The 21,775-nt window shown below is 56.2% G+C and overlaps 1 protein-coding gene across 4 annotated transcripts; it reads left to right on the top strand.

Moving 5' to 3' along the window:
- Positions 1–32: 32 nt before the first annotated feature.
- On the top strand, positions 33–21,775 carry BRD9 (bromodomain containing 9). Of its 4 annotated transcripts, none has more exons than XM_059916055.1 (16): positions 33–196; positions 835–1,049; positions 1,343–1,475; positions 3,010–3,070; positions 3,507–3,651; positions 5,559–5,669; positions 6,281–6,456; positions 7,658–7,790; positions 9,402–9,477; positions 10,625–10,720; positions 11,156–11,288; positions 13,041–13,152; positions 16,564–16,602; positions 17,686–17,785; positions 19,797–19,964; positions 21,028–21,775. In XM_059916055.1, the coding sequence occupies exons 1-16, from the start codon at positions 145–147 to the stop codon at positions 21,126–21,128; spliced, it is 1,851 nt and encodes a 616-aa protein (XP_059772038.1). In that variant the 5' UTR covers positions 33–144; the 3' UTR covers positions 21,129–21,775. The 4 variants fall into 4 exon arrangements, with proteins under 4 accessions (XP_059772038.1, XP_059772037.1, XP_059772035.1 ...); XM_059916054.1 differs by having other exon boundaries at positions 58–196; positions 6,344–6,456; XM_059916052.1 differs by having other exon boundaries at positions 58–196; positions 6,341–6,456.

The following is a 21,775-nucleotide window of genomic DNA, read 5'->3' as shown; positions in this document are numbered from 1 at the left end:
CGCCGGCGGGCGGGTCACTTCCGGCCGCGGCGCCCGCTTCCGGCGCGATCCTACCAGCTCCGCGGCGAGGCGGGCGGAGAGCCGGGGCTGGGGGGCGGCGGCCACGGTCCGGCAGGGCTCGCTGCTGCCCTCGGCGCCGTCGCCATGGGCAAGAAGCACAAGAAGCATAAGGCCGAGTGGCGCTCGTCGTACGAGGGTGAGGCGGCGGACGCGCTCTGTGACGCCGGGAGGGCGGGCCGGGCGTTCGAGGCGGCGGGGATCCCGGGGACGAGAGCGGGGGTCCGGGGCGCGCCGGCGGGGGTCTCGGGGCCGCGCCTCTCACGCGTCCGTCTAGCTCTGGCCGCGTCCTGGAGAGAAGCGCTGAGCATCTCTGTGGTTCTTCGTCCGTGTTTCCCGAGGTCTTCTCGCGCCTTTCCCGCCTGTGCCCTGGTCCGGCAGCCCTGGTCCCGGTGTCAGGGACGCCGCACGGGGGCTGCTTCAGGACAGGAAGGGGGTGACCACGGGCCAGGACCTGGGGTAGGGGATTGGGCGCCTGGGCCCCAGGCGTGGTCTGGCTCCTCCCCCCTGACAGTGACCCAGAGATCTCCCTGCAGCCCCCCTGAGAATGACTGTGGGCGGGGCGGAAGGAGCACCCCACCTGTCTTTGCACCCAGCAGCATCTTTCGCTGATGGTTTTGGCATTCCCCTGCTGTCCCCCTGAGCTCAGCTGATCCCCCCACCTTCCTGGGCCTCTGTGTCCTCCCCGTGACACCCCCCCTGGGCCCGCCATGCTGCCCACAGGGCAGCAGTGAGCGCCCTGAGCACACACGGTGAAGGCCGCCTGCGTGTCCACAGACTATGCAGACAAGCCTTTGGAGAAGCCCTTGAAGCTGGTGCTCAAGGTTGGAGGAAGTGAAGTGACAGAGCTCTCGGGGTCCGGCCACGACTCCAGTTACTACGATGACAGGTCAGACCACGAGCGAGAGAGGCACAAGGAGAAGAAGAAGAAGAAAAAGAAAAAGTCGGAGAAGGAGAAGCACCTTGACGATGAAGAAAGGAGGAAGCGAAAGGTGAGCGAGGGCGGCCGAAACCCCTGGGGGGCAGGTGGAGTAAGGGCTTCCTGGCCTCAGGAAGGGGGTGTTCTGTTTCTAGTAGGGTGCACCCTGCAGAGGTCAGTTGCTTCGGTTTTGGCTCTTTGTGCATTGTTTCTTGCCTGGCCCCTGGGGGGCGGGTCTTTGAAGGGTGGTGGTCTGGAGTAAGAAGAGGCTCTGGAAGAGGGCTTTTCTCTCGTAGCTTTCCCTTAGAAACACGAGATCTGTTAACAGCTGCTTCGTTGCTCTCGCTGCCTTGACCCTGCTCACAGGAAGAGAAGAAGCGGAAACGGGAAAAGGAACACTGTGACACAGAGGGAGAGGCGGACGACTTTGATCCCGGGAAGAAGGTGGAGGTGGAGCCGCCCCCCGACCGGCCTGTCCGAGCGTGCCGGACACAGCCAGGCAAGTGGCGGCGTTTTCACAGACGTCCTGGAGCTTTGGAGCTTGTCGCTGGGAGCTAGTGCTTGCCATCCGCCCTTCAACTCTTGGGAGAAGCATAGGAAGGAAGGAACAGCATTTTCTCTTCCAGGACCTCACACAGAGTAGCTGGACGGACCTGAGGTTCTTGCCGTCCTCTTTGAACTTGTAGAGCAGGGCTTGGCCCACCGCTGCTCCTGGCCTTCTTTTTTTTAAAGCCCATGAGCTAATGAGAAGCTCATCATAGACGGGAGGAGGCTAGTGCTGGCATCAGTTATGCAGGACATCAGCTCCCTTGGGAGCTCTGCTGGCTCCAGCAGAGGAAGGCTTCTGGAGTGCTCGGGACCCTCTGATTTGTGTGCGGTCACTTCCCTCAGAGGCTGTCAGGTTGTCGGGAGGTACTGAATGGGAGGCAGGTTTGTCCTGCAGGTGTTTCTTTCTTGGCTTGGGGTCTGACCACCTTTGATTTGCCGGGGTTGGGGGGGGGAGGTACTGTATTGCAGTCGTGGGGTTGCTGTTTCCTGGCAACACCCTCTCCTGCGGGAGTCATTGCTGTAGGGAACAGGTAGGACTCAGGGCCCTTGGGCCTGTTGTGGAGCAGAGAAGGTCAGGCACAGAGCATCAGTTCCTCAGATGAACGTGCCTGAAGTTACTCCAGTTACTAGTAATTGCTAGCTTAATCTGCGTAACAAGCTGTCTGAGGGCATACGTTTAGCACCTGCCCCGGCAGACCTGAAAAGCTCATGATCAGACGATGCTCTCTTGGACCTGTCCTGATCACTCTCGAGAGCGTCACTCTTGGGACCCACTGGTCTGCACTTGTGTTGCCCTTCAGCCCGGGAGTGAGCCATTTCCCCAAGGAGCCCTGGTTGCTTGGTGGAGAACAGCATTCAAAATGCCAGATCTGGGCGCTGGGTGTGGGCCTTGGGGGACAAAGCTAGGGAGGACCACTTAATACATACTCTTGTGGAAGGAAGCCTGTACCGACATCTGCGTTCACATTCCCTGAAAACCGTGTTTTTCACACCATGGGCCCAGAGACGTAGTTAACAATTGGAGTCCTCACAGGAACCCTCATTTTTATTCCCATTTTACAGATAAACAGAGGCGTGCCCAGAAGTTTAGACCCGTAAACGATATCAAGTACAACGATATCGGTGCCTCCAGGGTCAGCTTCTATGTCCAGAGCCTTCTGCTGCTTCATACCTTGTGTGGAATGTCCCAGGCCCAGGAGTGATGGGGGCTGGAGACAGGGTGATGAGTGATGTCTCCACGTCACTGTTTTAGAGGGGTGTTGGCAGTCTGAGGGGTTTAGGGGACCGATGCTGAGGGTGCCCTTTTTCACCCTGCTGAGCTTTGCGGGGTCTGCTTATCTTTATATCCAGTTCTCATTTGAACCCAAAACATTGTAGAACAAGAAATAGATAAATAAGTACTACGAAATTGGAGTTTTCTTTCCGGTGAAGTGATACCAAAATCCTTTTGTTCAATTTTATTTTTTTACTGTTTAAATCGTCAGCTGAAAATGAGAGCACGCCTATTCAGCAACTACTAGAGCATTTCCTCCGCCAGCTCCAGAGGTAAAGAGCTTTTCTAAAGAGCTTGTGCTAGGGGACATCCGAGGTGCCTTCCCTCTCTGGCGTTCTTGCCTCACCCCGTCCCCTGTGAAGCAGGCACTTCACCTTCACTGGGTAACGCTCGGTCGGGGCGGTGGGGTGCTGCCATGTGGGTGTGGAGCTGGGAGGGCTCCAGAACACCTCCTTCACCTCCTCTGAGTCTGCACCGGTTGTCAGACGCCCTGACGTAGAGTCATGGCAGGAGCCGGGACGGTAGTTTTGGAATTTTCAGTGTATCCAAAATACCACAATTTTAAAGAGCATAAATTTTATTTGTTATTTTTAAGAAACAATCTTAAAATTTGGTTAATTGTATCAAATTTTTTACTGTGAGGGGTTTTGTTCAGAAATTTAGATTTTAGGGTTTTTCCAGTTTAAATAAAGATGTTTGTGTTTTCAGAAAAGATCCTCACGGATTTTTTGCTTTTCCTGTCACCGATGCAATTGCTCCTGGATACTCAATGATAATAAAACACCCGATGGATTTTGGCACAATGAAAGACAAAATTGTAGCTAATGAATACAAGTCAGTCACGGAATTTAAGGTAAATTCATTTCAGCTCCTGAAGTCATTGTTAGGAGGCTCCATGTGTCTCCACGTCCAGTGGACACTTCGTACATCTTAGGTTCTTTCCAGTTCCAAGTTTTCGTGGGTGTTTCTGTGTGGGGTTGACGTTTCGCCAACATAGGGGTTGGTTGTACTTTTCTCAGTATTTTGGTCTAGAAGCTGGCCTGTATGTTGCGTTCTAGTAGACGTGTTTCTTTTTTAAGTTACTGTTTTGGCATAAACGGACATGTTGGGTCAAGCGAGGATGTGTTCCTTTTGGCCTGGCTCCAGAATGGGTATTTTTAGAAACATAATTTTCCTTATCTTAATAACGGGGAATTTAAATTTTTTAGGATAATAAATCTTTATGTCTTCTGAGTGCTCTGTCCCTAACTCCCTGTTTCTCAGCACTGGCTGTGAAAGGGAAAAATGGCTTATTGGCTTTCAGATTCGGGGGAAGATCAAAACGAATGCCTGACAACATTGACGATACTGTCACTTAGAAAAAGGCATTAGGTTTCTTTCTTAGGTTCTGTTAACTTTGGAAAAGCTTGGCTTTTCTGTTTTTATTTACTGGAGACCTTACTGAAAGGGTTTGCTGACCTGCAGAAACAGCACAATAGACTAAAGGGAGGGTGGGAGAAAAGGAAAGTTTTCATAGGAAGGTCAGGCACTACTCCTGTGGGCAGGTGGTTAATAATAATCCATGTCCTAGAGTCGACCTGTCTACCTGCAGGCCCCTAATTTGGTCACTCACCCAGTGACAAAGCCAAGACGTGTCCTCCAGAGAGTGTTCTGAACCTGTCACAGTTGGGATCTGTGACAGAGGGACTTTACGGCCTCAGTCCCAGCCCTGGGGACACTGGCACGTGACTTGGTAAGGACTCCGGGTGGCACACGCTACGTTAGCAGTTGTCCATCCTGAGGTCTGACTCACCTGTGACAGGTGTACCCTAAAGAATTTGGCTAGATGGTAAAATGCTGATATTTCAAAGCATTTACTTTTATTGTAAGTTTTTCACTAAGGCTCTTCTTTATTTTAGGGGAAAGTGGTTTTCTAATGGTACTAGAGTAACTGTCTGTAGACAGAATTTTAAATCCTTTGGAAAAATCCCAGAGATAGAGGACATGCCCACCTCTCAGTTCATCCCTCTGCTTTTGCTTGAAAGAACCAGTTGTTGGGTTTTTTTCCTATTAACGTCTGAGTTCCTTCCAAAGAGAGGGAATAGGGTGGGTCAGGAAGGAAGCAGAGGGAACCAGCATTTTACTCCTGTGAAATGTGTGTATTACGTTCAGAAAGCAGTTACACACTTTGGCAAGCTTCTCACTGGAATATTTTTCATACAAGTAAAGACCAATGAACAATTATGAAAATCTCTCAGTTTTTAAAAAGTATCCTCAGCCATAAAAAAGAATGAAATATTACCATTTGCAGCAACATGGATAAACCTAGAGATGATCATACTAAATGAAGTATTGTCAGACAAAGACAAATGTTATACGACATCACTTGTGGAATGTAAAAAATGTAACTGAATCTATATACAAGACAGAAACAGACTCATAGGCATGGAAAACAAACTTACAGTTACCAAAGGGGAAAGGCATGGGGGGAGCATAAATTAGGACTTTGGGACTAACAGTTACAGACTATTATATATAAAACAGATAGGCAACAAGGACTTACTATATAGAGTAGGGAACTATATACTCAATATCTTATAGTAATCCGTAGTGGAAAATAACCTGTCAAAGTTCATATAAATTCACAACGATTACTCTTTGAATTAAAGAGCCAAATTGTCTTCCACTCTGTTTCAGCCACTTCTGGCCTCTTCTGATAGAAATCTCAACTCTTTGTTGTTATCTGGTGTTTCAAACTTGATGAATTCATTTTCTTTTCAGGCAGATTTCAAACTGATGTGTGATAATGCAATGACATACAACAGACCAGACACCGTGTACTACAAGTTAGCTAAGAAGATCCTCCACGCGGGCTTTAAGATGATGAGCAAAGTAAGGGACCCTCTAACAGCGAGCGCGGAGCCACGGCTGTGAGCGTCCTCCTCCTCCACGGTCCTCGTGCCTAAACGGCAGCTCACAGTGACTGACATGCTTCCATCCATCCGCCCCTGGCCACGGCGTGGGCCCTCTGCTCTAGCCCCCCAGCCAGCCGCCCTCCCCACGCCCCTCTCCTGCAGGCGCTCTCTTCTCTCTGCTCCTGCCCCAGCTGCAGGGTCTCGCGTAGGGTTGGTGCAGAGTTCCGGATCTCTTGGTCTCACTGGGTCGCAGCCTGCGTTGCGGGCTTGTTTTACGTGGTTGCCTCTCTGAAGCCAAACAGCCATCCCGGCCGTCCCAGGTGGCTTCCCCGACCTCTCCCGTGAGCCAGGCTGCATGCGTCACGCATCTAGGACCAGTGCCTTGGGCCTGACCAGGCCATAGGTGAGGTGCATCCCCGCCGGCTCTGACCACTCCCGGCCAGTTGGCACGCCCTTTGGTGCCGCACCCCGTGGCAGGTTAGCTGTTAGGCCAGGTGAGGCTGTGGCCACCCATCCCATCCCATCGTCATGGTGCCTTGGCCGGAGGGAGAGGTAAAGTCCCTGCTGCTCTGTCCTTTCTGATTCTAGGAGCGGCTGTTAGCTTTGAAGCGCAGCATGTCGTTTATGCAGGACATGGATTTTTCTCAGCAGGCAGCTCTTTTGGGCAACGAAGATACAGCCGTCGAGGAGCCTGTCCCTGAGGTTGTGCCCGTACAAGTAGAAACTGCCAAGAAATCCAAAAGGCCGAGTAGAGAAGTCATCAGGTAAAGGACCGCCCGCCTTGGGGGCCATGGCTCTGTGGGGAGCGGGGGACAAGCTGGGCCTCGCGGGTCTGCACAGCTGCTGTGGACAGGCTGCCTGCGTTGCTGGCCGGAGAGTTTGCTCTTTGGAAGCCGAGGGCCATGTTGTAGCCCCCGGGCTTTCAAGGCAGCTGGGACAGCCCTGGACCCTGTGTTCAGAGGGAGGCGACCCTTCTTCCCTGCCCACCTTGGGAATGAGGTGGCCCCGGTGGATGCTGGGTGTGTCAGAAGACCCTGAGCCCCGGGGTCAGTTGTGAGGGGCGCAGCTCTCTGCTCTGTGACCCACACACTCCGCATGCCAGTGCACAGTGGCTTGTCCTGGCAAAGAGTTGCTGTCGCCCTGATGGACCCCCGCCGGCCGGCCGGACACACGCACGCTCTGTCCCAGGCGTGGCTCGCCAGGGCCAGCTGTTTGGCTCTGCAGTGTCCACTGCTGACCGGTCACTGCTATTCCCACACCCGTGCTCTGTGTGAATATTTGTTGACCCTTCACTCCCAAAGACATGCCCTCCTGCGTAGGACGCGCATTGGCGACCTGGGCTTGCCCGTCGCAGGCTCGGCGCGGGTGTGCTGCTTTGGGCCGACGGCTGCGTGAGGGCGGGCTCCCCGCGCCGGTAGCTCTGAGCCTGGGCCTGAGCGAGGGCCTTCCATAGGCTCAAGAGCCCCAGGAGGGCTCACCCCATCCCCACAGTTCCTTGCAGGGGCCCGGCGCCTCTGCTTCTAGAGCCTTCCGCCGGGAGGGGGCGGGGGGCGTCTCCCTCGGGCGCTGGCAGTCCGCTCTCCCTCCGCCTCTGCGGTCTTAGGCGCCCTGGGTCCTGGGGGGCCGCCCTCCAGCCCAGGCTTACTGCCAGCGCCCCAGCCCCGCGTGGGATTGTCATTTTTTCTACTGACGCCTTGAGTGGCACTAACCCGTGAGGCTTCTGTCGCTCTTCAAGTGACCAAAACGTGCAGCCGAGATGCAGGAAACGCGGAGCGTCTGCTTGGCTGGTACCTTCGCGTCTTAGCGGAAGCGTCGCAAGTAGAGGCAGGGAGTTGCAGCGTGCTCTGCGCCGCCCCGCCAGCCAGCCCTGTGCTGCGCCCAGCGTGGCGTGAGGGACGGACCGTGGGGATGAGGGTGAGCGTGCCACGTGCGGCCCGTTGACTCCTGCCTGTTCCTGCCTCGTAGCTGCATGTTCGAGCCGGAAGGCAACGCCTGCAGCCTGACCGACAGCACCGCGGAGGAGCACGTCCTGGCCTTGGTGGAGCATGCGGCCGACGAGGCCCGGGACAGGATCAGCCGGCTGCTGCCTGGTGGCAAGGTAGCTCCCCCGACGGGCTGGCTGTGTTTCTGCCGGGACAGCGGCACGGCCGTCACGGGCGAGAGGTCAGCCGGGCATTACGAGCGTGCGGCGCTGCTGTCACCGGAGGGGTCGGCTCCTCCTCCCCACTGGCCAGGGTAGCCTGCTGGCCGGCCTCCCGGAGGGCGGGGAGGGACTCCAAGGGCACCTCAAGGACAGGACGGGTGTGGTTGTGTGCGGGCCGCCCGCCAGCAGGGGCGCTACCCTCTGTCCCGGACCGAGGCCGAGCCGGCCGGGACTCTCCGCTGTAGGTGAATCCTTTCCCCTGTGTGCTCACGTGTCTGTGTGCCCCTGCAGTCCCTCGTGGGTGTGACCCAGGTGTGAGCCTGTGCAGAGGGCTGCTGGTCCTCACGAGGGGGCCCTGCGCTCCTCTGAGCACCTTCTCTCTAACACACAAGGCATCCTACATCCGTGCATCCGATAGAAACAGGGTGAGTCACACACGTGTGCGGCTTTAAACTTCCTAGTAGTCGTGTTAGCAAGGACACAGGTGAAATTAACCCTAGTGTTTAGTTTGACCTGATAATGTCTAAAATTTTATTTCAACGTGCAGTCTGTGTAAAGACTTATTACAGTTTTACTTTTTTTTTTTGTACTAAGTCTGTGAAACATGCGTTGGAATTTACATTTTACATAAAGAAGTTTGAAGTGGTAACGATTTGGATGTGTCGGGTTATATGAAATATGTTACATTTTACGTCACCTGTTTCTTTTTATTTCCAATGTGCCTTCTAGAAAGTTTGAAGTTGCCCGTGTGGCTCACGTGATAGTTCTTTCTGTTGAGCTCGCTTGTCTGCACTCCTGTGGCCTTTCAGCCCTGGAGTCAGCATTTCTCCAAGGAGCCCTGGTTCCCTAGCGGAGAGCGGCATCCCAGACCTAGACCTGGGCCCTGGTGGACAAAGCTAGGAAGGCCCCATCCGTCCGTACAGCCTGTACTGACGGCTGTGTTTACGTTCACTGAACACCGTGTTTTCACACTGAGACCTTCAATTCCGTCCAACATCAGTGGGTCTGCTTTGCTTTTCCTCCTTACAGTTTCGTAGTTCCACAGTGAGAAACCCAACTTACATCCCCTCTCCATCCCCCTCTACCCATGCCCTACTCACCCTGCTCGGACGCTGGGCCCCTCGCACACACCGACCCACATGGCAGCCTCCCCTTCCTGGGCCCTCCCGACAGCCTGTGCAGGGGGGCTGCTCTTAGGCGCAGGCTGGTTTTCAAACGGAGATGAGTTCTCACGGGCGTCAGAGGTGGATCTCTGGTCTCCTTGACCAGGTCCCGCTCCAGCTCGCTTTGCTCGGGCCTCTGACTGCTGGAAAAGGCTGTTTCTAGGTTTCATTCTCTGTCTTCAAAGCTCCTGTTTGGAAGGGGTCCCGAGGAGCCCGTCCCCGAAGTTCCTCGATCGCACACGTGTGCACGTGGCCATTTGTTCACAGGGAAATGAGTAACTTCGTGGCCTTTGAGGGTTCAGGCCATCCTCGGAGGCCTGCTTCTGTGGGTGCCTCGGTGGAGCCCTGGGCCAGGGAGCCGGGGCCGCGCAGAGAGTGGGCACTCAGGCGTGCTTCCTTGCAGATGGGCTACCTGAAGAAGAACGGGGACGGGAGCCTGCTGTACAGCGTGGTCAACACGGCCGAGCCGGACGCAGACGGTGGGTGGCTCACATGCGCTCTCCTCACCTCTGTCCCGTCCAGTGACCTTGCACCTCACAGCCTGCCAGACATGCCCCTTCGCCCTGGTCACGACGCTGTGGGGAAGGGTAGATAAAGGCGTGTCCGGTTTTCCACGCAGCGGGATGCAAATGTGGTCTGTGGACCGCGGGCGGCCATCCAGCGAGGACGGAGATGCTGGTCAGACCTTTCGGGCCAAGGGCCCCCAAGCCCCAAGCGCTTTGGGTCGCGCTCCCCAAGGCTGCCGCAGAGCCCTGGGGGCTGGGTTTGCCTCGCAGCCCAGCTGAGGCTCCTTTGTTGGAACTGGGGCACTGGGCTCTGCCCGCCCTTGAAGCGAGAACGAGGCAGGCGTCTGCCCCACACGGCCTGTTCGTCAGTTACATCAGGGAAGGTTTCGAAGGAGGCATGAGCTTCCTTAAAAGGAGGGTCCATCCAACCTGCATGGTCACGGCTGTGGTCTTTAAAGTACTTTTACACTTTTCCATCTTCTGGAAAAGTGTTTCAAAGGCTTGTCACACACACACAGCAGGTGAAATACTCCCCTTGTTCTCACCTGTGTGGATGTGGGACGGCTCTCACGGCCCAGCATGCCCCTACGTGCTTCCCCGCCACTGCCAAGATGAGCAGGGTCACTCAGTGTCCTCTGATGTTTGAGGAGGACAAGCGTTGACCACTGCCTTTGACCTTCAGTTGGAGTGAATCATACGTTCTCGTTAGAAGAGAACAGGCGAGCTGGTCAACACTTAGAGAACATGAGATTAAGGTTCAGATTGGGGATTTGAAGGTCCTGCTCAGGTCACGTGAGCAACTTGAAGGGCGAATTCAGTGTAGGAATTGCCCTCAGGCTGCTCTCTTGCTCTTGTGGCACATGGCCCGAGGTCTCTCAGTAGCGTGGGTTTGGGAAGGTTATGTTGCCCTGTGGTGGGCAGACAGCTGGCCTGTCGTCGTGAGAGCTGCGGGGGCACTAAGGTGAGATTACGGTGCAGCTGAGATGAAAGGCAGCCGGCTGGGTAGATGGGCTGTAGATGGGCACAGGGAGCCCCCGGGCCCGCCCTCCTGCGTGCGCCCATCACTGCCTGGGGCTGGGGGCTCCGGGGTCAGCTGCTCACGGCCCTGGTCCCCTTGCAGAGGAGGAGACCCACCCGGTGGACCTGAGCGCGCTGTCCAGCAAGCTGCTGCCCGGCTTCACCGCGCTGGGCTTCAGGGAGGAGAGAAGGAGCAGAGGTGAGTGCCCCCGCGGCCCCGGCTCACCGTGTGGGCGCCGCATCCGGTCCTGGTTCTGACTCTAATCTCCCAAGTCGGGTCGCGTGAAGCGGTGGGAATCGGGAGCCCACCGGGCGGGAGCGGGGGCGGCGCAGGGGCCGCCTCTGCCGCTGGGGGGGGCGGGGCCTGCACTTGGCGGCCGCCCTGCGGGTGCGGTGTACGTTTCCTCCAACAAGCCGTCACGCTTCATCCGTTGGAGGGGTCGCGAGACTGCCTGCAGCGGGGGCCCTGCGCGAAGGGCGGGAGGACGCGTGGGGCTCACGCTGGGCGCTCCGGTTTGCGCGGCTCCGCCGGGACCTCCCCTTCCCCGGAGGGCGCGGCGTGGGCGGGGCGCGGCGGCTGCGCGGGGCGTGGCCCGCGTGAGCCCGCAGCCCTGACGCCGCCCCGCCCCCCCAGTCACCTTCCTGTCCGGCGCCAGCCCCGCGCTGTCCACGCACAGCAACTCAGTGTTCGGCGACTTGAAGTGCGACGAGGTGGAGCTGCTGTACTCGGCCTACGGAGACGAGACGGGGGTGCAGTGCGCGCTGAGGTGGGCGGCGGCGCGGCGCGCTTGCGGGCAGGGCTGGGGTGGGGGCCGAGCGCCGTCCCCGGCAGCGTCCAGGAAAGCTCCGCGGCCACCGCAGGCGGCCCTCAAGCTCGGGTCACTCGGTCGGTCGGGGTTTGGGGGTGATGACGGTCCAGGCCGGAGCCACGGGAGCCCGTGTGTGGGGCGGCCGTGCGCCGTCAGGGAGAGCCGGGGTCACGGCTGTCCTGAAGAGGGTCTCGTGGCTGCGTGAGGGCTCCAGCCGCCAAACAAAGCGGCTCGCGCCACACGCGCTCAGGGTCTCCAGTCCTGGAGGCGGGAATCCGAGGTGCAGGTGCGGGCAGGGCACGCCTCCCGCGGCCTCGCTCGCCGGCGTGCAGACCGCCGTCCCCCGCACCCTCGCCCGGCTTCGCTCTGCGCGTCTGTGTCCGCAGCTCCCTTCCTCTGGGGACACCAAGGTTAGGCCCCCCAAAGACCTGGTTTTAACTTCATCACCTTTAAAGGCCCCGTCTCAGAATACAGTCACGCTCTGAGGCATGGGGGCTCAGGGCCTCAACGTGAGAGTTTTGGGAACGCGGTTCAGCCCCAGCTGCGATTAAGATGTGATGTGAAAATTAGTGATAGAGCACTGCATTTTTATGGGGCTGTTTTCGTATTTTTTGTTTTCTGAGATGAAGTAGAAGTGGATCATTCTTTTAGATAGAATTTTAGTGATTTTTCTATGGGGACAGTAACGACTTTGCTAGTCTCTGAGAAATAGAGTCTTCCCATGCTAGATCTTTGTTTTATTCCAAAGAGAATATGGAATATCTTTGAAGAGCACACAACAAGAAATCAGTTCGCCCCTAATACAGTAAATGAATACCTCACCCTGATTTTTGTGCGAAAAAAGAAGTGAAGGTAAAGAAGCGAGGAGGAAGCTGCAGGTGGGAGGCTCGTGTCCCGAGTGGTGGCCCGCTCCTCGGCTCGCAGCTCTGGGGGCGCCGCTCCCCTTGGTTCAGGCAGCAAGTGCGGCCAGCACGAGCTTGCCCCCGGCGCCTGCTCCTGGAAGGCCTGCGGATCCCGGGCCTCCTGAACAGCCCAGGGCGCAGGCCGCGCCCTTCGAGGTGCCAGCGCCCCTTCCCCTGGGCACTCCCAGGCCCCCGGGAGAGCCGCTGCTCGGCCCTGCTCCCCACCCCAAGGCTCCTGGTGGAGACCCTCCAGGCCCGCAGCCCTCCCCGCCCCACGTGAGGGCCTTTGCAGTCCGGGGCCCCTTCTGGGACTCGGCCTGGCTCTGCTGCTTGGGCTCTGGGTTCCGTTCCCGGGCTCCTTTCCAAATTTGCTATTTAGTCTTATTTTGGGTTTTCAAGCATTCACGTGGTCAGGAAATCAAAATGACACTCCAGGTGCACGTGGGGAGTCTTGCTCCCGTACCTGCGCCCCCCGCCCCCCAGTGTGGAGCCCTCCGCTGCACATTCTCCTCGATCTCCCTGTGCTGCTAAATCCAAAACAAGCAGATAGGAGCGTGCTTCTTGTATGAAAGTTAGCGTGAGGTATGTCGGTATGCGGATACGTGTTCTTCACTTTGCTCTTTAACTTTTCTGGGTCATGGGCCACTCTGATGAAGACTGTTGTCCACTCCCCAAGCCGCCCCACCTGGAGGGCTGTAGCACTCAGGGAGAGCCTGTCCTGTGGGGGGATGTCTGAGGGGCGTGCAGCCAGGATGGGGAGTGGGCGCGGAGGGTGGGTTCCAGCCTGTTCTCTTGCGGCCCCTCCCAGCCTGCAGGAGTTCGTGAAGGATGCCGGGAGCTACAGCAAGAAGCTGGTGGATGACCTCCTGGACCAGATCACGGGCGGGGACCACTCGCGGCTGCTCTTCCAGCTGAGGCAGGTGGGCGCGCTGGGCCACTCCTGTGCCCGCCGGACTGGGCGCTAGGGGATGTGCTGTCTTTAAGTGGTCGGTGGCTGTTCCTCCCTCTCTGGTTATTATTTATTCTTTGTTTTTACTTTAGCCAATTGTCTTTCAGAGAAACTTATAGAGATCCTCTCTGTCTAGCACGTATTCTTCATTGCTCTCTAGACCTACATTTCTTTCATCTGCTGTCACTTTTCTTCATCCTGAAAACTTTCCTTTGAAGTTTCTTAAAGGACAGATTTGCTGGCTGCGAATTTACTCAGCTTTTTCTTTATCTGAAAAGTGTCTTCGTTTTCCTTCATTTTTGAAAGTTATGTTCCCGGTGTGGAATTATAGGGTGACGTTTTAGCCTCTACTTAAAACAATGTCTTACTCGCCTTGTTTCTGAGGAAGTGTCTGCAGTCATTTTTATCTTTGTTTTCCATTTGTAATGTGTCTTTTTTGGTCAAGATCAAGGATTGGCAAATTTTGGCCCATAAGCTAATAGTGTTTTTTACAGTTTTTGAAGGTTTAAAGAAAAAAAAACGTGCTACAGACCGTGCGTGACTGCAAAGCCCCAGATATTTGCTCTCCAGCCATTTGGAGAAAAAGTGCTGCCTGCTCCTCTAGATACTTTAAAATTTTGGTCTTTATAACTGACTTTCATCCATTTACTTTTGTTGTTTCTTCGTGTGCTTTTCCTTGTATTTATTCTGCTTAACATTTGTTGAGCTTCTTGGGCTTACCGGTTTATAGTTTTCATCAAATTTGGAATATTTTCAGCCTTTATTTCTTCAAATATCTTTTTTTCTTTTTTGTGTGTGAAGTCTAGATTGTGCTTTTCTTTATCATTTTTTTATTGAAGTATAGTTGATGTGCAGTGTTATGTGAGTTTTAGGTATACAATACAGTGATTCACAATTTTTAAAGTTTAAATTCCATTTCTAGTTATTACAAAATATTGGCTCTCTTCCCCGTGTTGCACAATACATCCTTGTAGCTTGTTTGTGCCTCTTACTCCCCTGTCTTGCCCCTCCCCCTTCCCTCTCCCCACTGGTTACCACTAGTTTGTTCTCTGTATCTGTGAGTCTGCTTCTTTTTTGTTGTATTCACTGGTTTGTTGTGTGTTTTAGATCACAAATATAAGTGATAACACACAGTGTTTGTATTTCTTTGTCTGAGTTATTTCACGTAGCATAAAACACTCCAAGTTCATCCATGTTATTGCCAATTGCAAAATTTCATTCTTTTTTATGGCTAAATAGTATTTCATTGTATGTATATGTGTGTGGGTGTGTGAGTGTGTGTGTGTGTATATATATACACACACACACACGCACGCACCCATAAACACCACATCTTTTTTATCCATTCATCTGTTGATGGACACTTAGGTTGCTTCCGTGTCTTGGCAAACGTAAATAATCTTCTATGAACATTGGAGTGCATGTATCTTTTCGAATTAGTATATATTTTGGATATATACCCAGAAGTGGAATTGCTGGATCACATGGTAGTTCTGTTTTTAGTTTTTTGAAGAAATCTCCATACTGTTTTTCCATAGTGGCTGCACCAATGTACATTCCCACCAACAGTGTAGGAGGGTTCCCTTTTCTCCACGCCCTCTCCAGCATTTGTTATTTGATGACAGCCACTCTGACAGGTGTGAGGTTATAACTCATTTTGGTTTTGATTTGCATTTCCCTGATGATTAGCAATGTTGAGCATCTTTTCATGTGCCTGTTGGCCATCTGTATGTCTTCTTTGCAGAAATGTGTGTTTAGTTCTTCTGTCCATTTTTTAATTGGGTGGGTTGTTTTTCTGATGTTGAGTTGTATGAGCTATTTATGTATTTGGGATATTAACCTCTATTAGTCATATTATTTGCAAATATTTTCTCCCATTCAGTAGGTTGTCTTTTTGTTTTGTTTATTGTTTCCTTTCCTGTGCAAAAGCTTTTAAGTTTAATTAGGTCCTGTTTGTTTATTTTTGTTTTTATTTCCTTTGCTTTAGGAGACAGATTCAAAAACAAAAATATTGCTACGATTTATATCAAAATGTTCTGCCTGTGTTTTTTTCTAGGAGTTTTATGGTTTCTGGTCTTACACTTAGGTCTTTAATCCATTTTGAGTTTGTTTTTGTATATGGTGTTAGGTAGTGTTCTAATTTCATTCTTTTACATGTAGCTGTCCAGTTGTCCCAGCACCACTTGTTGAACAGACTGTCTTTTCTTGCGTTGGAAGAAGTAATATTGTTAAAACGGCCATGCTATCCAAGGCAATTCACAGATTCAGTGCAATCCCTATCAAAATACCAGTGGCATTTTTCACAAAACTGGAACAAATAATTTTAAAATTGATATGGAAACACAAATAGCCAAAGCAATCTTGAGACAGAATAGCTGGAGGTATCACACTCCCAGACTTTAGACTGTACTACAAAGCTAGAGTAATCAAAACAGTGTGGTATTGGCACAGAAACAGAAACACAGATCAGTGGAACAGAATAGAGAGCCCAGAAATAAACCCATCCACTTATGGCCAATTTATGACAAAGGAGACAAGAACAGTTTGATCACTTTTCTGAATGTGAACTCTGTTCAGAATGGCATAATTTCAGGCGTGCCACAGCATAAATAGCATCCAATAATGAAATATATATGTTAGCAGAAGTTTATGTGAGGAAATAGACGTTAAAACAATGGCAGTATTTATTTTTCTACTTAAAAGTTGTGGAGCTTTTAACACAAGCGAATCCCAGAAACATCATCTTGAGCCAAAGATCGCAGATGGAGAGCATGCAGGCTGAGTAGCTGTTTCTAGGTTCGTCCACAGAACTAGGGTAGTTTCAGACAATGCTCCTGCCAGATCACAGGACACAGCTCAGTGCAGCGTTTGTGCTGTGGTCAGAGTGGTGGTCACAGGGGTGGTCAAGTGTACGCCCTCCCCTGGTGCTGAGCAGGCCAGAGAGAAGGGTGCCTGGCCCGTGGCCCCATCCCTGCAAGGGCGGCGGCACCACAGGCGTCCTGCTCTGTCGGGATCCAGCTGGTCTCTGCATCTCTCTACCTCCTGGGTTAAACCATCTTCTGGGTTAAACCATCGGCTGTTTTTCCAACGTCTGACTTTCCTCTTTGGTTTTCTGCCCCTGGGGATGCAGACGCAGCTTGGGCTGCTCTGCTTGGTGTCCACCTCACCCCAGGGTGGTCTCGTGAGCCGGGCCCCAGGGGGCGAGGGGCGGCCTCGCTCTGGCTGCGACCCGCGGGCCGTGTGAGTCACCGGGCAGCGTGACCCCACAAGGGCCCGCTCGGCGCAGCGGGTGGGCGCGTCCGCCTCACGCGCGGGCGGCTGGGTGAGTGGCCCTGGGTGAGCCCGTCGGGGAGCACTGGCCCTCGTCTCTCCTGCTTTGCAGAGGAGAAGCGTTCCGACGAAGCCCCCGGATGGAGGACAGGTGAGTCTCGTGGACAAGGTAGTGGAAGCCTAATCGTTCGGGTTCCCCTGAGGACAGTTGCGTTTGGCCTTTGAGGTGGGATGGTTGAGGTATTTTACTTAGAAACTGGCTGTGTTGCTGATGAGGAATCCTAAGTGGTGGTCCCCCAGCCGACTGCGATGACTGGCTGGGGGTGTGGGCGCAGCACGCGCCTCCAAATCGGACAGAGGGATCCACAGGCTGGCGGGGCGGCCCGCAGGGTGAGCAGGGGGCTTCCGGTCCTCCCGGAAGGCGGGCTTGCCGGCGGGCACGTGCTCTCAGCTGGGGCGTCCTGGGGCCTCGCCGGCGCCGGGGCAGGCACTCTCTGAGGAAACGGTCCGCTGCGGTCCGGCCGTGGTTTCCTCATCCTGCCCTGGAGTGACTTGGAGCACTTGTGGCCCCCAGCTTTGCACATGGCCATGTGGGCAGAGGTGCCACTCCTCTGGGCAGGGTGTGGGGGCCTGGACTGCAGGGGTCACCTGGCCTTGGTGACCGGGGGGCCCAGCCAGGGCAGAGCGTCAGGTGCCTGTCAGGTGGGGGCCCTTGGATGGGCAGAATTGGAGAGGGTGCCGAGGGCATCTCCCCCGGGTGCACGGGGCGGCCAGGGTTCTGCTCGGGCCTCTGTCTGGGCTACACAGACACGTGTGGTGTTGGGTGCCAGCCTCGCACAGTCTGCGAGGAGCTGGGATGGGCTGCAGGCCGCCTTGGGCAGGGACCACCCACTCTGGCCCGTAGCAGGGCCTCCGCGGGTCAGCCCAGAGAAGGAAGGAGAGTGCGCTGCTCTGGAATCTGCCGCGTTATCTGTTAAGTTCCTGGAAGGTAGCCTGGCCCTTCAGGTCTTGGGTCTCTCTCAGGTCCCCTCAGCGCCTGTAGGTCCCCAGAGACCGGCAGCCTTCATTGCTGGTCCAGGTACAGGCATCCACTGGGAGCTCACCCCTGGGCTGCGGCGTGGGCTCCTCGGGGTGGACACGACGCGGCAGGCCTGGCCTCCCCGTGGCTGGCAGGCCGTTAACGTCCGTGTCAGCTGCCTCTCCTTTCCTGTCTCACGTCGCTTGTCTCCTGCAGGTGGGGGACCCTCTCGGGGATGGTGGCTCCACCCTGGACTTCATGGCCATGAAGTCCTATTCGGACGTCTCTCTGGACATCTCCGTGCTCGGCTGTCTGGGTAGGTTGTGCCGGGCGCTGTGTGTACCCTGCCCCCCGGGAGGGTGGCTCGGCCCTGCCCATTGGCCGCACGATAAAGACCCCCATCCTCAGGACCCCCCCAGGTGACTCCAAATGGGGCTCGCCCGGCTCTCCTGTCTGACCTCAGGCCCCATCCTTGGGAATCGTCCGCTGGGGTCCCGCCCCTGGTTAGTGCAGCGGTGTGCACACCACCATCGTCCACGTGTGCCCGCTGGGCCGGCCCCATCGGGGAAGATGCCTGTGTGCTCCCCTCGGCTCTCGTGTGCTGACGAGGCCCTCCCAGCCCCTCGTGGCCCGTGGTTTTCGTGGAGCGCCTCCTCCCCTCCCCCTTCAGACCTGCTGGATGTGCTGTGCGTCCCCTCGGCGGTCTCGCCCAGGGCGGTTCCCCCAGGGGACCTGTGGCAGCCTCTGGAGACCTCTTTGGCCTCACACTTGGGACCTGGTGCTTCTGGCCTCAAGTGGACAGAGGCCGGAGGTGCTGCTTACCGCCCAGAAACCCCAGAAGAGCCCCAGCAAGGATGGCCTGGCCTGCGGTCGGGGGCTGCGTCCGGGCCCCTGCCTGCTGTTGGAAGTGGACCTCATCACCCCGTCGTGAAGGGTGTCAGGCGGGCCTCACTCCGTCACGCAGCCTGGCGGGCCCTGCCTTCCGGTTGGAGCGCTTCAGACCTTTGGTGTTCAACGCAGTTATGGATAGGATTGCGTTCCAGCCTGCCACCTGGCTGTTTTCTGGTGTCCCAGCGGTTCAGGGGTCCCCAGGACCACCCCCAGATGTGGTGATTCCTTAGGACCCCAGGGCTTGGCAGGTGGTGGTCGTACTCACGGCTCATTACGGCGAAAAGACAAAGTCCAGGATCCCCAAAGGGGAGGGGCCCGGGGGGGTGTTGTTGCAGGAGACCCGGCGCCAGCTGCCCGCGCCCTCCCTGCGAGCCCCCGGCCGGAGCTGTGACGACCGGCAGCCTCTGCTTGGCCCAGCCCCAGCCCCAGACTCCTAGCAGGAAGGCAGGGGCCCAGGACAAAGCACACCATGGCACAGACGGTCTGGCACATCGACCCCTCCTCGGTCACTCGGCGGGTGGGACCCAGCCAAGGGCCGGTCTGGCCTTCTGACCAACTGTTCTTTTCCTCTCGCAGAGTCTGAGGTTTTCTCCTTATTACCTGTTTTTGGTAGTTTGGTTACAGCAGCCCTGGTTTGTTTTTCTTTAGGTTTATCCTTCATGGGTTACGTTTCCTCGTTGGGCCTGGGGGTTTGGGGTTCTTATCGAATGTGGGGACTCTGGCTGTAGTTCTTCAGCACTCTCCTGGGCCCGATTCTGCCCATTTGCCTTTGGTCTTTTCTCTGCTTGGTTTCGGGCCGTGGCGGACGGAGTCCTGGGGGCACTGGGCGCCCTTTCTGCTGCTGACCTGTCAGTCTCCTGGGCTCGCGGTAGCTGCCGTTCTTTTCACCCCCAGAAGCTCCACCGACTTTTCCTGCGTCGCCCCCTTCTTGCCTCCGGTCGCGTGTCCTTTGCCTTTTGCACATGTGGTGCGTGTTGCTAATCGCTGGCCCCGCATCTCATGTGCGACGCTCCCCGCCCCCCGCACCCCGGTGGGGCTGCGTGTCCCTGTTTCTCTGCCTGCCGGGTCGTGGTTGGCCGGATGCGCTGGATTTAGTCCGCGCCTTTGCACGTGCCGGGCGCCGTTCCGACGGTCGTTAGGCAGCTTGGAGCGTCGGGCCCTGTCCAGGTTTTTCTTAGGCCGTCTTAGGGTACAGAGCCAGGTCAGTGCAGGGCGAACGTGGTCCCGCCGTTGGGCCGCGCCTTCTGGGGGCTTGGGCCGCAGGTGTCCACAGCACGTGTGCGGCTCTTGACCCCCCAAGAGGCCGCCCTCCTACTGGCGCAGGGCAGGCTCGGCCAGGCGGTTATCGTCCTTGGTGCGCGTGGTGACGAGCGAGCGTGGCTGCGGGTGGACGGGCTGGCCGGCCTGGCCCACATCCCATCGTCCCGTGTGTGCAGGGAAAGTGAAGAAGGAGCTGGACCACGACGACGGCCACCTGAGCCTGGATGAGACCACGAAGCTCCTTCAGGACCTGCAGGAGGCGCAGGTAGAGCGCGGGGGCTCGCGGCCGTCCTCCAATCTCAGCTCCCTGTCCAACGCCTCTGACAGGGACCAGCACCACCTGGGTGAGGCCTGCCTCGTGCGGAGTGGCGTGGGTCGCGGCTGGGAAGACCCTGGGAGGCCAGGGCACGTGCGGGGTTGGGTCCAGGCCCACGGGGCTCCGTGGGCCCCGCTGCCCCCCCCAGGACCCTGTCCCCTGGGATTCCCGGGTCAGGCGGCTGCACTGAGGTGAAGGGTTTGGGTGGGACTCAGTCTAGGGATTTGGGGGCTTGGCCGGAAGGTGCTGCAGGTCCTGTGTCAGGAGGAGCCCCAAGCTGTGGACCTGCCAGCCTTCCAGAATGAGGGATTGGGAACGTTGCTTTCTTTCTGCTGTTCCTACTTGTGGTCCTGAAACAGCGTGTGGACAAGTATGTCCCTGCAGGACCCTCGTGTGGGGAGAGCACGGGACCTCGCTTGGCCTGGGAGTCCCCTGCTGAACCAGTGAGGGCGGGTGGGTGTATGGGGGCCCCACCCGGCCAGGGAGCAGATGGGTGTCTCCTGGCCCCTTGAGTGTGCAGATTAGTCCTCGTGCTGCTGTTTTCGTTCCCAGATACAGATACTGAGTTACTCTTTCAACGTAACAGATCTTGGCGTTTGGGGGAGGGGGAGGGGACTGATCGCCTGTAGAGGTTTGGCTAAAACTGTCTTAAGGACCAGCGTTTTGGTCCCGTTAACCTTGTGATAAAGGCACGTGAAGGAGGTTCCAGGTGACCTTGGGGCAGCCCCAGATATGAGGACCCCAAGGTCTTGGTGGACTCAGGGTGACACTGGGGCTCCTCCGGAGGCTGGGGTTGTCAGAGGGCCCCCGGCCGAGGAGCCTTCCTTCCTACAGAAGCAGCAACCCTGCTGCGTGGAGGCTCGGGGCCCCCTTTCTGGGGCCATCGGGTGGCCCGTCCCCGGGAGCCACGGCTCGGGGCTGAGGCCTGGGCTCAGCTGACTGCAGCCACGCGGACGTTCGTGTGCAGCACGCGTGAATTTGTAGCTGTTAAAGTTGTTCCGTGGAGCAGCGACGCCCCTGAAGGAGGGTCCTGAGCTGCACGCGTGTGGCAGACGCCGGGTTGACACGTGCCTTCTCTCCCGTGATTGCAGGAAGCCCTTCTCGCCTCAGTGTTGGGGAGCAGCCAGAGGGGACCCACGACCCGTACGAGTTTCTTCAGTCCCCAGAACCTGCAGCCTCCACGAAGAACTAGCCTTGTAGATAGTCTTTGATTGTTTTTTATTTTTTAAGTTTTTATTTGCATGTACAGAGTTTTTGTCGTGAGACGAAGACTTTCACTTTGTCCCCTTTGGCATGCGGGAAGCAGCCCCGGGGAGGTGGTGAATTGTCTGTTGTCATGTTAGCCGCGCTGGGATGCAGCGTTTCTGTGGATAGTCCTGTGCGTCCTGAAGAGCTGGAGATCACTCATAAAGGGTGTGTGACCAGATTCTGGGAAGCTGGTGTGGTCTGTCTCCGAGCTTCTCGGTGGCGGTGAAGTCCTTCTCTGTGCCTGTGTGGACGCACCTGTCTGCCCCGCGTCCTCTGGGAGAAGCCCTTGGGAGGCAGACGTGGGTGCGTCTGTCTCTGTTCCCTGGGGCGTCCTGCACGTTCCCACCCCGCCCGTGCCCCACGTCCCCACGTTTCCCAGGCGGGCCGTGGCGGGGGCCGCGCGGGAGCTGGCAGTGAGGGCAGCGCCCCCCGTTCTCCGAGCCTGGTGCTGCGAGCTGGCGTGTCCTGCTGGCACGGCGAAGGGTTAAGTGTCCGAAAGCGCTCTTTGTTCTGGAAGTGTTTACTGGATGCCTGTTTGTGTTTGCAAAATGTAAATACAGATCTTAATAAAAAGATACACAAAGAGTGTCA

This window comes from Balaenoptera ricei, chromosome 3 (assembly GCF_028023285.1).
Source record: "Balaenoptera ricei isolate mBalRic1 chromosome 3, mBalRic1.hap2, whole genome shotgun sequence".
Taxonomy (NCBI): Eukaryota; Metazoa; Chordata; class Mammalia; order Artiodactyla; family Balaenopteridae; genus Balaenoptera; species Balaenoptera ricei.
The sequence above is the reverse complement of the archived record's forward strand: the minus strand, read 5'-3'. Positions and strand labels throughout refer to the sequence as shown.